This window comes from Nerophis lumbriciformis, linkage group LG10, assembly GCF_033978685.3.
Source record: "Nerophis lumbriciformis linkage group LG10, RoL_Nlum_v2.1, whole genome shotgun sequence".
Taxonomy (NCBI): domain Eukaryota; kingdom Metazoa; phylum Chordata; class Actinopteri; order Syngnathiformes; family Syngnathidae; genus Nerophis; species Nerophis lumbriciformis.
Window position 1 is genome coordinate 52,985,264 of NC_084557.2, and position 16,431 is coordinate 53,001,694.

General features: G+C 37.9%; 1 protein-coding gene across 2 annotated transcripts in view; it reads left to right on the plus strand.

Annotated features, from left to right (window-relative positions):
* Positions 1-5,105: 5,105 nt before the first annotated feature.
* fbln1 (fibulin 1) overlaps positions 5,106-16,431 on the plus strand; it is a 208,159-nt gene continuing 196,833 nt past the window's right edge. Inside the window, exon 1 of one of the 2 annotated variants that reach the window (XM_061969426.1) lies at positions 5,106-5,409. In XM_061969426.1, the coding sequence (XP_061825410.1) occupies positions 5,295-5,409 (115 nt within the window). In that variant the 5' untranslated portion in view covers positions 5,106-5,294. The remainder of the gene's footprint in view (positions 5,410-16,431) is intronic. The other variant, XM_061969425.2, reaches the window with a different exon arrangement.

Consider the following 16,431-nt stretch of genomic DNA (forward strand, 5'->3'; position numbering starts at 1 on the left):
GTGTGGGTCACAGGTGGTATCATGTCTAGCTTGGTGTGGGTCACAGGTGGTATCATGTCTAGCTTGGTGTGGGTCACAGGTGGTATCATGTCTAGCTTGGTGTGGGTCACAGGTGGTATCATGTCTAGCCACAACTTCAATAGCAAGCGTTCTCTCAATAGCAAACGAGTGAGGACGATGATAGCATTTTTTCACGTCAGGTGCTCATAAACAGGTACTAGAAATCCATTTAGAGTGTTAACATCAGTAACAATACACTTTTACTCCTTTTATGATGACACCAATGGGATATTATATTTATAGAACAAATATGATGATTAGATTTCCCTATTGGGATTTAATAACAAGAATCATAACTGGATGAGACAATTCCTGAAGGAATTGCGTGTGAATGTTCCAATGCTGAAGTTTAACTGAAATCCTGGATTTTTTATCATTGAAGTAGAGCAGAACAGGCTGAATGTTTTGAAGTTGGAACATTTTGAATCAGATGAAAAATGTGGGAGTTGTGGAACTTTGAAGAATGTTCCATTGATTTCAATGAGAATTCCCCCCAAATTTGGGAATTTCTGGAAAAAACTTGAATGTTCTGAATGAGTTGAAATGGTTGGGGTTAAAAAAAATTCAAATCGGTCGAGAAATGTTGAAGTAGTAACATGTTGAATTGAGAAATGGTATTAAAGAAATCCTGGAATTTTGGGAAAACCGGGAATTTTTCCAGTTCAAAAAACAACTTTGGTTTTGTCTAGATTAAGAGGAATGTTTTGGTGTTAGAACGGTTGAAATGCGTTGAAAAATGTGGAAGGAGTAGTCGCCAGAAAAAAGGGTGGAAAAGCAGGAATTCTGGAAAATCCTGGAATTTTTTTAACTTGGAAAAAATGATAGTTTGAATTTCCAGAATGGGGGATTTGTGTTGAAGGTGGAATTGTTTGAATGGGTTGAAAAATGTGGAAACGGTGAAAGTTGGAAAAATGACCAATTCAATTTGAATGGGAAAAATGTCCCGGAAAACCTGGAATTCTGGGAAATCTGTGAATCTTTTGGAATTTGTCAAGAGAAAGTCCGTGATTCCCAAATAGGCTGAACAGTTTGAAGTTGGAACGCTTTGAATTCATTTTTAAAACCTGGAATTCTGGGAAATCTGGGAATTTTTTGGAATTTGTCAAGGGATTCCCGAATAGGCTGAGCAGTATGAAGTTGGAACGCTTTGAATCGGTTGAAAAATGTGGAAATGGTGAAAGTTTGAAAAACGGCCCATTTCATTTTGAAAGGGAAGAATGTCCCGGAAAACCTGGGAATTTTTGGAATTTTTCAAGGGATTCCTGAATAGGCTGAGCAGTTTGAAGTTGGAACGCTTTGAATCGGTTGAAAAATGTGGAAATGGTGAAAGTTTGAAAAATTACCAATTCATTTTGAATGGAAAAAATGTCCCGGAAAACCTGGAATTCTGGGAAATCTGGGATTTTTTTTGGAATTTGTCAAGGGATTCCCGAATAGGCTGAACAGTTTGAAGTTGGAACGCTTTGAATCGGTTGAAAAATGTGGAAATGGTGAAAGTTTGAAAAATGGTCAATTCATTTTGAATGGGAAAAATGTCCCGGAAAACCTGGAATTCTGGGAAATCTGGGAATTTTTGGGAATTCGTCAAAGGAAAGCCCGCGATTCCCAAATAGGCTGAACAGTTTGAAGTTGGAATGCTTTGAATCGGTTAAAAAATGTGGAAATGGTGAAAGTTTGAAAAATGGTCAATTCATTTTGAATGGGAAAAATGTCTCGGAAAACTTGGAATTCTGGGAAATCTGAGAATTTTTGGGAATTCGTCAAGGGAAAGCCCGCGATTCCCAAATAGGCTGAACAGTTTGAAGTTGGAACGCTTTGAATCGGTTGAAAAATGTGGAAATGGTGACCGTTTAAAAAATAGTCAATTCATTTTTAATGGGAAAAATGTCCTGGAAAACAGCAAATTCTAGGAAATCTGGCAATTTTTTGGAATTTGTCAAGGGAAAGCCCGGGATTCCCGAATAGGCTGAATGGTTTGAAGTTGGAACGCTTTGAACCGGTTGAAAAATGTGGAAATGGTGACCGTTTAAAAAATAGTCAATTCATTTTTAATGGGAAAAATGTCCTGGAAAACATCGAATTCTGGGAAATCTGGGAATTTTTTTGAATTTGTCAAAAGAAAGCCCGGGATTCCCGAATAGGCTGAATGGTTTGAAGTTGGAACGCTTTGAATCGGTTGAAAAATGTGAAAATGGTGAAAGTTTGAAAAATGGTGAATTCATTTTGAATGGGAAAAATGTCCCAGAAAACCTGGAATTCTGGGAAATCTGGGAATTTTTGGAATTTCTCAAGGGAAAGCCTGCAATTCCCGAATAGGCTGAACAGTTTGAAGTTGGAACGCTTTGAATCGGTTGAAAAATGTGGAAATAGTGAACATTTTAAAAATGGCCAATTCATTTTGAATGGGAAAAATGTCCTGGAAAAACCTGGAATTCTGTGAAATCTGGGAATTTTTTGGGAATTTGTCAAGGGATTCCCGAATAGGCTGAACAGTTTGAAGTTGGAACGCTTTGAATCGGTTGAAAAATGTGGAAATGGTGAAAGTTTGAAAAACAGCCCATTTCATTTTGAAAGAGAAGAATGTCCCGGAAAACCTGGAATTCTGGAAAATCTGGTAATTTTTGGAAGTTTTCAAGGGATTCCCGAATAGGCTGAGCAGTTTGAAGTTGGAACGCTTTGAATCGGTTGAAAAATGTGGAAATGGTGAAAGTTTGAAAAATGACCAATTCATTTTGAATGGGAAACATGTCCCGGAAAACCTGGAATTCTGGGAAATCTGGGAATTTTTTGGGAATTTGTCAAGGGATTCCCGAATAGGCTGAACAGTTTGAAGTTGGAACGCTTTGAATCGGTTGAAAAATGTGGAAATGGTGAAAGTTTGAAAAACGACCCATTTCATTTTGAAAGGGAAAAATGTCCCGGAAAACCTGGAATTCTGGGAAATCTGGGAATGTTTTGGAATTTCTCAAGGAAAAGCCCGCAATTCCCGAATAGGCTGAAAAGTTTGAAGTTGGAACGCTTTGAATCGGTTGAAAAATGTGGAAATGGTGAAAGTTTGAAAAACGGCCCATTTCATTTTGAAAGGGAAATCTGGGAACTTTTTTGGAATTTGTCAAGGGATTCCCGAATAGGCTGAACAGTTTGAAGTTGGAATGCTTTGAATCGGTTAAAAAATGTGGAAATGGTGAAAGTTTGAAAAATGGTCAATTCATTTTGAATGGGAAAAATGTCTCGGAAAACTTGGAATTCTGGGAAATCTGAGAATTTTTGGGAATTCGTCAAGGGAAAGCCCGCGATTCCCAAATAGGCTGAACAGTTTGAAGTTGGAACGCTTTGAATCGGTTGAAAAATGTGGAAATGGTGACCGTTTAAAAAATAGTCAATTCATTTTTAATGGGAAAAATGTCCTGGAAAACAGCAAATTCTAGGAAATCTGGGAATTTTTTGGAATTTGTCAAGGGAAAGCCCGGGATTCCCGAATAGGCTGAATGGTTTGAAGTTGGAACGCTTTGAACCGGTTGAAAAATGTGGAAATGGTGACCGTTTAAAAAATAGTCAATTCATTTTTAATGGGAAAAATGTCCTGGAAAACATCGAATTCTGGGAAATCTGGGAATTTTTTTGAATTTGTCAAAAGAAAGCCCGGGATTCCCGAATAGGCTGAATGGTTTGAAGTTGGAACGCTTTGAATCGGTTGAAAAATGTGAAAATGGTGAAAGTTTGAAAAATGGTCAATTCATTTTGAATGGGAAAAATGTCCCAGAAAACCTGGAATTCTGGGAAATCTGGGAATTTTTGGAATTTCTCAAGGGAAAGCCTGCAATTCCCGAATAGGCTGAACAGTTTGAAGTTGGAACGCTTTGAATCGGTTGAAAAATGTGGAAATAGTGAACATTTTAAAAATGGCCAATTCATTTTGAATGGGAAAAATGTCCTGGAAAAACCTGGAATTCTGTGAAATCTGGGAATTTTTTGGGAATTTGTCAAGGGATTCCCGAATAGGCTGAACAGTTTGAAGTTGGAACGCTTTGAATCGGTTGAAAAATGTGGAAATGGTGAAAGTTTGAAAAACAGCCCATTTCATTTTGAAAGAGAAGAATGTCCCGGAAAACCTGGAATTCTGGAAAATCTGGTAATTTTTGGAAGTTTTCAAGGGATTCCCGAATAGGCTGAGCAGTTTGAAGTTGGAACGCTTTGAATCGGTTGAAAAATGTGGAAATGGTGAAAGTTTGAAAAATGACCAATTCATTTTGAATGGGAAACATGTCCCGGAAAACCTGGAATTCTGGGAAATCTGGGAATTTTTGGGGAATTTGTCAAGGGATTCCCGAATAGGCTGAACAGTTTGATGTTGGAACGCTTTGAATCGGTTGAAAAATGTGGAAATGGTGAAAGTTTGAAAAATGGCCAATTCATTTTGAATGGGAAAAATGTCCCGGAAAACCTGGAATTCTAGAAAATCTGGGAATTTTTTGAATTTTTCAAGGGATTCCCGAATAGGCTGAACAGTTTGAAGTTGGAACGCTTTGAATCGGGTGAAAATGTGGAAGGTAGAACACACCAAAAATGTGGAGAAGAAGAATAAGAATAAGTTGAATAAATAGATGAAAGTTGGTGTAGAAATGCATATGCTCAAAAGCATAAATAAATTCATAAATAAATGAATACATAAATACATAAATAATTTAACTTATTTAAAATTAATAATTAATAATTTAAATTATTTAAAATGATTTATAAATAAATTCATAAATAAATAATTAAATAAATAAATAAATTCACACAATAAATGAATGATGTATATTATTTATGTTGCGACTAATGCCACTTCCTTACATGTAATGTGTGCCTCGCTCCTGCAGGGGGAGTCTTCGAGCAAAGTCCAAAGTCCAACAGCGAAACAATGTTGTTATTTAAGGAGCAGCCCGTCAATACTAATCTCCTTTTTTTATCCCAACTCGCCCCAAGTCTTGCTGTCAACTCCATCATTAATCACAAGTTAAGTTTCTCATGCTTTGAACGGCGTCTAACAACTTGCCTCGTCATGATTGCGCAATCGCGAGTTCGCGGCAAGCGTGGACGCGCCGAAGTGAAAGTGGGTGTTTTTGTCTCGTCATTATTAGACTCCGAGTCCTGCGGGAACTCCATCACTCCTCCGCTCTTTCCTACCGGAGCCGCCGCGTCTGGTTTTGTACGCCAAGAAGCTTCTTTTTTGTTCCAACACTTGCCTTGGGATGTGGAACCACCACCACGTGGGTTCTAACCTTCACCACATGGGTTCTAACCTTCACCACATGGGTATGCACGTCGTTCTCCTCACTTCGCTGCTGGGAGTCCTCCTTGCTCAAGGTAACTTTCATCAACTACTTTTCCCACAGTGAAACAATAACATCTAATAAGTTGAATTATTGACAAGTGATTGTTTACTGCTTTGTTTACATTGTTGACATCAGTTTCAGTTTCAGTTTCAGTTTATGTGGAACGTGCATACGATGCAATGTCATTCATCACACACGTCCAGTTGTTTTATCACAGCACGTCCGAAAAGGAGTAGGAAGAAGCAGAGCTTATTCAATCATACCACAGCAATGTGGACAAATAAATAATAAATAAATAATATACCATAGTAAGCACACAAATATTAAATACATACATAATCTTTATCTCAAAATAAAAACAAGATGTTCATCATTGAACAGTCTCTTAAAGTGAAGAATGCAACATTGATTTCAAGGGGACATTCCCCCCAAATTTGGGAATTTCTGGAAAAGCGGGAATTTTTTTGAAAATGGTAAAAAAAAACTTGAATATTCTGAATGAGTTGAAATGTTTGGGGTTGAAATGTTTCAAATCGGTGGAGAAATGTTGAAGTAGTAACATGTTGAATTGAGAAATGGTATTACGGGAAAACCGGGAATTTTTCCTTTTAAAAAAAACAACTTCGTTTTTTGTCCTGATTAAGAGGAATGTTTTGACGGTGGAACGATTGAAATGCGTCAAAATGTGGAAAGAGTAGTCGTCAGAAAAAAGGGTGGAAATAGGACAGGAATTCTGGACAATTCTGAATTTGTTTGAACTTGGAAAAAGGATAGTTTGAATTTCCAGAATGGTGGAATGTGTTGGAGGTGGAATGGTTTGAATCGGTTGAAAAATGTGGAAATGGGGAAAGTTTGAAAAATGGCCAATTCATTTTGAATGGGGAAAAAATGTCCCGGAAAACCTGGAAATCTGGGAATTTTTTGGAATTTGTCAAGGGAAAGCCTGTGATTCCCGAATAGGCTGAACAGTTTGAAGTTGGAACGCTTTGAATCGGTTGAAAAATGTGGAAATGGTGAAAGTTTGAAAAATGATCTATTCATTTTGAATGGGAAAAATGTCCCGGAAAACCTGGAATTCTGGGAAATCTGGGAAGTTTTTTGGAATTTGTCAAGGGATTCCCGAATAGGCTGAACAGTTTGAAGTTGGAACGCTTTGAATCGGGTGAAAAATGTGGAAATGGTGAACATTTTAAAAATGGCCAATTCATTTTGAATGGGAAAAATGTCCCGGAAAACCTGGAATTCTGGGAAATCTGGGAATTTTTTTGGAATTTGTCAAGGGATTCCCGAATAGGCTGAACAGTTTGAAGTTGGAACGCTTTGAATCGGTTGAAAAATGTGGAAATGGTGAAAGTTTGAATAATGACCTATTCAGTTTGAATGGGAAAAATGACCCAGAAAACCTGGAATTCTGGGAAATCTGGGAATTTTTTGGAATTTGTCAAGGGAAAGTCCGCGATTCCCGAATAGGCTGAACAGTTTGAAGTTGGAACGCTTTGAATCGGTTGAAAAATGTGGAAATGGTGAAAATTTTAAAAATGGTCAATTCATTTTGAATGGGAAAAATGTCCCGGAAAACTTGGAATTCTGGGAAATCTGGGAATTTCTTTGGAATTTGTCAAGGGATTTCCGAATAGGCTGAACAGTTTGAAGTTGGAACGCTTTGAATCGGTTGAAAAATGTGGAAATGGTGAACATTTTAAAAATGGCCAATTCATTTTGAATGGGAAAAATGTCCCGGAAAACCTGGAATTCTGGGAAATCTGGGAATTTTTTTGGAATTTGTCAAGGGATTCCCGAATAGGCTGAACAATTTGAAGTTGGAACGCTTTGAATCGGTTGAAAAATTTGGAAATGGTGAAAGTTTGAAAAATGGCCAATTAATTTTGAATGGGAAAAATGTCCCAGAAAACCTGGAATTCTGGGAAATCTGGGAAGTTTTTTGGAATTTGTCAAGGGATTCCCGAATAGGCTGAACAGTTTGAAGTTGGAACGCTTTGAATCGGTAGAAAAATGTGGAAATGGTGAACATTTTAAAAATGGCCAATTCATTTTGAATGGGAAAAATGTCCCGGAAAACCTGGAATTCTGGGAAATCTGGGATTTTTTTTGGAATTTGTCAAGGGATTCCCGAATAGGCTGAACAGTTTGAAGTTGGAACGCTTTGAATCGGTTGAAAAATGTGGAAATGGTGAAAATTTTAAAAATGGTCAATTCATTTCGAATGGGAAAAATGTCCCGGAAAAACCTGGAATTCTGTGAAATCTGGGAATTTTTTTGGAATTTGTCAAGGGATTCCCGAATAGGCTGAACAGTTTGAAGTTGGAACGCTTTGAATCGGTTGAAAAATGTGGAAATGGTGAACATTTTAAAAATGGCCAATTCATTTTGAATGGGAAAAATGTCCCGGAAAACCTGGAATTCTGGGAAATCTGGGATTTTTTTTGGAATTTGTCAAGGGATTCCCGAATAGGCTGAACAGTTTGAAGTTGGAACGCTCTGAATCCTTTGAAAAATTTGGAAATGGTGAAAGTTTGAAAAATGGCCAATTCATTTTGAATGGGAAAAATGTCCCGGAAAACCTGGAATTCTGGGAAATCTGGGAATTTTTTGGAATTTGTCAAGGGAAAGTCCGCGATTCCCGAATAGGCTGAACAGTTTGAAGTTGGAACGCTTTGAATCGGTTAAAAAATGTGGAAATGGTGAACATTTTAAAAATGGCCAATTCATTTTGAATGGGAAAAATGTCCCGGAAAACCTGGAATTCTGGGAAATCTGGGAATATCTTTGGAATTAGTCAAGGGATTTCCGAATAGGCTGAACAGTTTGATGTTGGAACGCTTTGAATCGGTTGAAAAATGTGGAAATGGTGAAAGTTTGAAAAATGATCTATTCATTTTGAATGGGAAAAATGTCCCGGAAAACCTGGAATTCTGGGAATCTGGGAATTTTTTGGAATTTGTCAAGGGAAAGTCCGGGATTCCCGAATAGGCTGAGCAGTTTGAAGTTGGAACGCTTTGAATCGGTTGAAAATTGTGGAAATGGTGAAAATTTTAAAAATGGCCAATTCATTTTGAATGGGAAAAATGTCCCGGAAAACCTGGAATTCTGGGAAATCTTGGAATTTTTTGGAATTTGTCAAGGGATTCCCGAATAGGCTGAACAGTTTGAAGTTGGAACGCTTTGAATCGGTTGAAAAATGTGGAAATGGTGAACATTTTAAAAATGGCCAATTCATTTTGAATGGGAAAAATGTCCCGGAAAACCTGGAATTCTGGGAAATCTTATTTTTTGTTAAAATAAAGCCAACAATGCAATTTTTTCTGGTCCCCTTAATGTAGAAAAGTATCGAAATAATATTGATATCAGGACTAGACACTAGTCACTAAAATATCATGCAAAAGCACAGATTCCAACCATAGAAATACTTAGTATAGTTGAACAATTTTGGTCGTAGTATTGACCCCTGAGGTACACCACAGGATATATTTAGCTCTGTTGAAGTGTCTTCGCCTAGCTTCACCTATTGCTTCAAACCATTTTGGTAAATGGTTAAATGGGTTGTACTTATATAGCGCTTTTTTACCTTTTTTTAAAGGAACTTAAAGCGCTTTGACACTATTTCCACATTCACCCATTCACACACACACATTCACACACTGATGGCAGATTTTTGAACCATTTTTGAACCGATTCAAAGCGTTCCAACTTCAAACTGTTCAGCCTATTCGGGAATCGCGGGCTTTCTCTTGACGAATTCCAAAAACTTCTCAGATTTCGCAGAATTTCAGGTTTTCTGGGAAATGTTTCCCATTCAAAATGAATTAGCCATTTTTCAAACTTTCGCCATTTCCACATTATTCAACCGATTCAAAGCGTTCCAACTTCAAACTGTTCAGCCTATTTGGGAATTGCAGGCTTTCCCTTGACAAATTCCAAAAAATTCCCAGATTTCCCAGAATTCCATGTTTTCCGGGACATTTTTCCCATTCAAAAATAATTGGCCATTCTTCAAACTTTCACCATTTCAACATTTTTCAACCGATTCAAAGCGTTCCAACTTCAAACTGTTCAGCCTATTCGGCAATCGCAGGCTTTTCTTTGAAAAATTCCCAAAAATTCCCAGAATTCCAGGTTTTCCGGGACATTTTTCCCATTCAAAATTAATTGGCCATTGTTCAAACTTTCACCATTTCGACATTTTTCAACCGATTCAAAGCGTCCCAACTTCAAACTGTTCAGCCTAATCAGGAATCACAGGCTTTCCCTTGACAAATTCCAAAAATTCTCAGATTTTGCAGAATTTCAGGTTTTCCGGCAGATTTTTCCCATTCAAAATGAATTGGCCATTTTTCAAACTTTCACCATTTCCACATTTTTCAACCGATTCGAAGTGTTCCAAATTCAAACTGTTCAACCTATTCGGCAATCGCGGGCTTTCCCTTGACAAATTCCAAAAACTTCTCAGATTTCGCAGAATTTCAGGTTTTCTGGGAAATTTTTCCCATTCAAAATGAATTAGCCATTTTTCAAACTTTCGCCATTTCCACATTATTCAACCGATTCAAAGCGTTCCAACTTCAAACTGTTCAGCCTAATCGGGAATCACAGGCTTTCCCTTGACGAATTCCAAAAATTCTCAGATTTTGCAGAATTTCAGGTTTTCCGGCAAATTTTTCCCATTCAAAATGAATTGGACATTTTTCAAACTTTCACCATTTCCACATTTTTCAACCGATTCAAAGTGTTCCAACTTCAAACTGTTCAGCCTATTCGGCATTTGCGGGCTTTCCCTTGACAAATTCCAAAAAATTCCCAGATTTCCCAGAATTCCAGGTTTTCTGGGACATTTTTCCCATTCAAAATGAATTGGCCATTTTTCAAACTTTCACCATTTCCACATTTTTCAACCGATTCAAAGCGTTCCAACTTCAAACTGTTCAGCCTATTCGGGAATCGCAGGCTTTCTCTTGACAAATATCAAAAATTTCCCAGATTCCTCAGAATTCCAGGTTTTCCGGGACATTTTTCCCATTCAAAATGAATTGACCATTTTTCAAACTTTCACCATTTCCACATTTTTCAACCGATTCAAAGCGTTCCAACTTCAAACTGTTCAGCTTATTCGGGAATCGCAGGCTTTCCCTTGACAAATTCTAAAAATTCCCAAATTTCCCAGAATTCCAGGTTTTCGGGGACATTTTTCCCATTCAAAATGAATTGGCCATTTTTCAAACTTTCACCTTTTCCACATTTTTCAACCGATTCAAAGCGTTCCAACTTCAAACTGTTCAGCCTATTCGGGAATTGCAGGCTTTCCCTTGAGAAATTCCAAAAATTCCCAGATTTCCCAGAATTCCATGTTTTCTGTGACATTTTTCCCATTCAAAATGAATTGGCCATTTTTCAAACTTTCACCTTTTCCACATTTTTCAACCGATTCAAAGCGTTCCAACTTCAAACTGTTCAACCTATTCGGGAATCGCAGGCTTTCCCTTGACAAATTCCCAAAGATTCCCTGATTTCTCAGAATTCCAGGTTTTCCGGGACATTTTTCCCATTCAAAATGAATTGACCATTTTTCAAACTTTCACCATTTCCACATTTTTCAACCGATTCAAAGCGTTCCAACTTCAAACTGTTCAGCTTATTCGGGAATCGCTGGCTTTTCCTTGAAAAATTCCCAAAAATTCCCAGAATTCCAGGTTTTCCGGGAAATCTTTCCAATTCAAAATAAATTGGCCATTTTTCAAACTTTCACCATTTCCACATTTTTCAACCGATTCAAAGCGTTCCAACTTCAAACTGTTCAGCCTATTCAGGAATCGCAGGCTTTCCCTTGACAAATTCCCAAAGATTCCCAGATTTCTCAGAATTCCAGGTTTTCCGGGACATTTTTCCCATTCAAAATGAATTGACCATTTTTCAAACTTTCACCATTTCCACATTTTTCAACCGATTCAAAGCGTTCCAACTTCAAACTATTCAGCCTATTCGGCAATCGCGGGCTTTTCCTTGAAAAATTCAAAAAAATTCCCAGAATTCCAGGTTTACCGGGAAATTTTTCCCATTCAAAATGAATTTGCCATTTTTTCAAACTTTCACCATTTCCACATTTTTCAACCGATTCAAAGTGTTCCAACTTCAAACTGTTCAACCTATTCGGCAGTTGCGGGATTTCCCTTGACAAATTTCAAAAATTTCCCAGATTTCCCAGAATTCCAGGTTTTCTGGGACATTTTTCCCATTCAAAATGAATTGGCCATTTTTCAAACTTTCACCATTTCCACATTTTTCAACCGATTCAAAGCGTTCCAACTTCAAACTGTTCAGCCTATTCGGGAATCGCTGGCTTTCCCTTGACAAATTCCAAAAAATTCCCAGATTTCCCAGAATTCCAGGTTTTCCGGGACATTTTTCCCCATTCAAAATGAATCGGTCATTTTTCAAACTTTCACCATTTCCACATTTTTCAACCGATTCAAAGCGTTCCAACGTCAAACTGTTCAGCCTATCAAGTAGCTTCTTATCCAGTTCAAGAACAACCCTCTGATGTGGTTGAATAGTTTTTTGTTTTGCAATGCTATGACAGTTTTATTGCATCAGTTACTAATGTTTTATTTTAAACACTCTTCATGGCATGGAAACTTTGTTTTTTTAATGTTTTCATTCATCACAAAAAAATAACCTTTTTTCCATATTTAAATAAATGAGTATGTAAATGCTGGCACTTAAGTTCAAAAGTAACAAGTTATGAGCAAAAAATACTTTATAGGTATGTTTTCTTGTAAAGGGCAAAGAGTATTAAAAAAAAAAAAATCTTCATTCTGTTGTTAGGAGAGCTTTTTGGCACAATAAAAATGAGGCTCTTTCATTTCTGCATCACTAGGTCATCAGGATATTGATTTAGACAGATTCAATTTATGTTTAAAAGTATTACAAGTTAAATACTGCTTGTATTAGTTATTTATTGCATACATATGTATGAGCCCAATGTGATTTACAGAACATAATTACTCATATATTTAAAAGACACAGATAAAACATAATAGTCATGAAGATCTATCGCATAGGAGACATAAAGTCAGTAGTTTGTCCACACTGTCTGACGGGTTTATCGTAAAAACATTTCATTGCAGCGCTAACCTCCATTTATACCTCGTATCCTTCATTTCACCTCATATTATGAATTAATAATGTTCATCTTTTAGCCGAGTGTCATGTCATTTAAATGTCAGAAAAATCCCACAAGTGGAAAGCTCATATTTTTTAGCAAAGGGGTCGAGACTGAGGGCTGTGATTTACAGTGGAGCGCTGGCAGATGGGGTCATCAAGGCATAACAGCCATCAGAAGCTCACACATGGGGCCACTTTCACAGTCGACGGGGGCCAACAAGCCAGGAGGGAGGACTGAAGCTGAAGCTGAAGCTGAAGTGGCACAAAAAGTGGAGTAAAGAAGTGAGGGAAGTTGTAGATTCTTCTCACATTTGGTGCTCATAAACAGGCTCCAGGGACACATATCACAGTTAGAACATCAATAAACAGTCTCACAGGCGGCCTTCAAATGTTAAACGTGACGCACGTACCAGAGCAGGGGTCGGCAACCCAAAATGTTGAAAGAGCTGTATTGGACCACAAATACAAAATAGTAATCTGTCTGGAGCCGCGAAAATTCTTATATACCGTATTTTCCGCACCATAAGGCGCCCTGGGTTATAAGCCGCGCCTTCAATGAACGGCATATTTCAAAACTTTGTCCACCTATAAGCCGCCCCGTGTTATAAGCCGCATCTAACTGCGCTAAAGGAATGTCAAAAAAACAGTCAGATAGGTCAGTCAAACTTTAATAATATATTAAAAACCAGCGTGATGTGGGCGCGCATGGAGTCGTATATCAACATGGACGGAGCTGCGTGAAAAAAGCCACCCGGCCTCTTCGCGTAAACTTACCTTAACCACTCACTCATCTTTTCTTCATCCATCCATCCCTTCGAGTTAGCTTTTATGATGACGCCGGCTGGAAAGGTCTCTTTTGGCAAGGTCTTCCTTTTGAATATCACCATGGGTGGAAGTTTCTGGCCATTAGCATGGCAAGCTAGAACCACAGTGAAGGATGACTTCTCATTCCCTGTGGTGCGAATATTCACCGTACGTGCTCCCGTTGTATACACAGTGCGGTTCACAGGAATATCAAAAGTCAGTGGAACCTCGTCCATGTTGATAATGTTCTCTGGCCGGATCTTTTTTTCCAGCTATCTTGTTTTTACAATATGCACGGAAAGTAGCCAGCTTTTCTTGAAAGTCTTTAGGCAGTTGCTGTGAAATAGTAGTCCGTGTGCGGATGGAGAGATTGCGTCTTTTCATGAACCGGAAAGCTGTCGCTTAGTAGGAGCCATTTTGTGGTCTTTACAGATGTAAACACACAAAGGAAATGAAACGTAATATCCGCGCGCTTCTTCTTCTTCTTCTACGCGGGCGGGTGGTTGCTTACAGTAGAAGAAGAAGCGCTTCCTGTTCTATGGGGGCGGGTGCTTACCTTGGCGGTTGCTTGCGTAGAAAAAGAAGCACTTCCTCTTCTACGGGGGAAAAAAGATGGCGGCTGTTTACCGTAGTTGCGAGACCGAAACTTTATGAAAATGAATCTTAATATTAATCCATATATAAAGCGCACCGGGTTATAAGCCGCACTGTCAGCTTTTGAGTAAATTTGTGGTTTTTAGGTGCGGCTAATAGTGCGGAAAATACGGTAAGTCTTATAATAATGGCAACACATGATGTAAGTAGCTAATTAGCTATATTAGCCTACTATCAAAATGACTATGTGTCGTTGACAGAAATGTTGAAATGTAATATTTATTCTACACATTTTTACAACATTGGAAAACATTAGTAAAACTTCTCAGAGGGTGAGATAACTCCTGGAAATGACTGTCTTAGAATGGCCAAAGGTATAGATGTGTGTGTCCAAGTTAAAGGAAACGACAGGCTGTCTTCTTCTAATGGATTTATTACAATCTTTGCAAGCTGGCTAACGTTTGCTGTGGTCTGGAACAAGATGGCGAGGCATAATGATGCAATATGTACATACAGCTAGTTAAGTTAAAGTTAAAGTACCAATGATTGTCACACACACACACACTAGGTGTGGTGAAATTTGTCCTCTGCATTTGACCCATCACCCTTGATCACCCCCTGGGAGCAGTGGGCAGCAGCGGTGGCCACGCCCGGGAATTATTTTTGGTGATTTAACCCCCAATTCCAACCCTTGATGCTGAGTGCCAAGCAGGGAGGTAATGGCTCCCATTTTTATAGTCTTTGGTATGACTCGGCCGGGGTTTGAACTCACAACCTACCCATCTCAGGGCGGACACTCTAACCACTAGGCCACTGAGTAGCTAGCCGAAATAGCACGTTAGCATCGACTAGCTTGCAGTCATGCAGTGACCAAATATGCCTTATTAGTACTCCAACAAGTCAATAAGCTCACTTTTGTGCATTCACGCACAGTATAAAACGTTTGGTGGACAAAATGTGACAAAGAAGGAGTGGCATAAAACACTTCTTTATGTGGCAGTGTCGGAGAAAGTTGTACATGTAAACAAACTGGTCAGTCACAGTCCACCCAACAGTGAGTTCAAACGCCGCTGAAATTAGTAGGACAAAACGGCACTCCCCGAATACTGTCATCAGTGAAACATAAACACAAACATATTAAACAGTGGTAGTTATAACAATTAGGAAGGTTTGTGTCGTGTTTGTCCTCCTACAGAGGAGGACCTTTAAATGTTAAACGTGACGCACGTACCAGAGCAGGGGTCGGCAACCCAAAATGTTGAAAGAGCCGTATTGGACCACAAATACAAAATAGTAATCTGTCTGGAGCCGCAAAAAGTCTTATATAAGTCTTATAATGATGGCAACACATGATGTAAGTAGCTAATTAGCTATATTAGCCTACTATCAAAATGACTATGTGTCGCAGGCTGACGCAAATCTTCGTTGACAGAAATGTTGAAATGTAATATTTATTCTACACATTTTTACAACATTGGAAAACATTAGTAAAACTTCTCAGAGGGTGAGATAACTCCTGGAAATGACTGTCTTAGAATGGCCAAAGGTATAGATGTGTGTGTCCAAGTTAAAGGAAACAGCAGGCTGTCTTCTTCTAAAGGATTTATTACAGCTGGGTAGTGATGGGTTGATGAGGCGTCATGAAGCGTTTCGACACATTGCAAAACTGTATTGATACTGTGTCGATACTGTGTCACTAAATACTGACATCTGCTGGACATTAAAAATCCCTACAGGCAACCTATGGACCGACTCAACTGACACTGATTTGATGCCCTAGTACAGGGGTCACCAACCTTTTTGAAACCAAAAACTACTTCTTGGGTACTGATTAATGCGAAGGGCTACCAGTTTGATACACACCTAAATAAATAAATATATTGTCATTTGTAAGTTACACATAAGTGTGATTTAAACAAGAATAGCTAAATAAATTAATTTATATATATAAAAAAATGGGTATTTCTGTCTGTCATTCCGTCGTACATTTTTTTTTTCCTTTTACGGAAGGTTTTTTGTAGAGAATAAATGATGAAAAAAACACTTAATTGAACGGTTTAAAAGAGGAGAAAACACGAAAATAATTAAAATATAATTTTGAAACATAGTGTATCTTCAATTTCGACTCTTTAAAATTCAAAATTCAACCGACAAAAAGAAGAGAAAAACTAGCTAATTTGAATCTTTTTGAAAAAATTAAAAAAAGAATTTATGGAACATCATTAGTAATTTTTCCTGATTAAGATACATTTTAGAATTTTGATGACATGTTTTAAATTGGTTAAAATCCAATCTGCACTTTGTTAGAATATTTAACAAATTGGACCAAGCTATATTTCTAACAAAGACAAATCAGTATTTCTTCTAGATTTTCCAGAACAAAAATTTTAAAAGAAATTCAAAATATTTTGAAATAAGATTTAAATTTGATTCTACAGATTTTCTAGATTTGCCAGAATAATTTTTTTGAATTTTAATC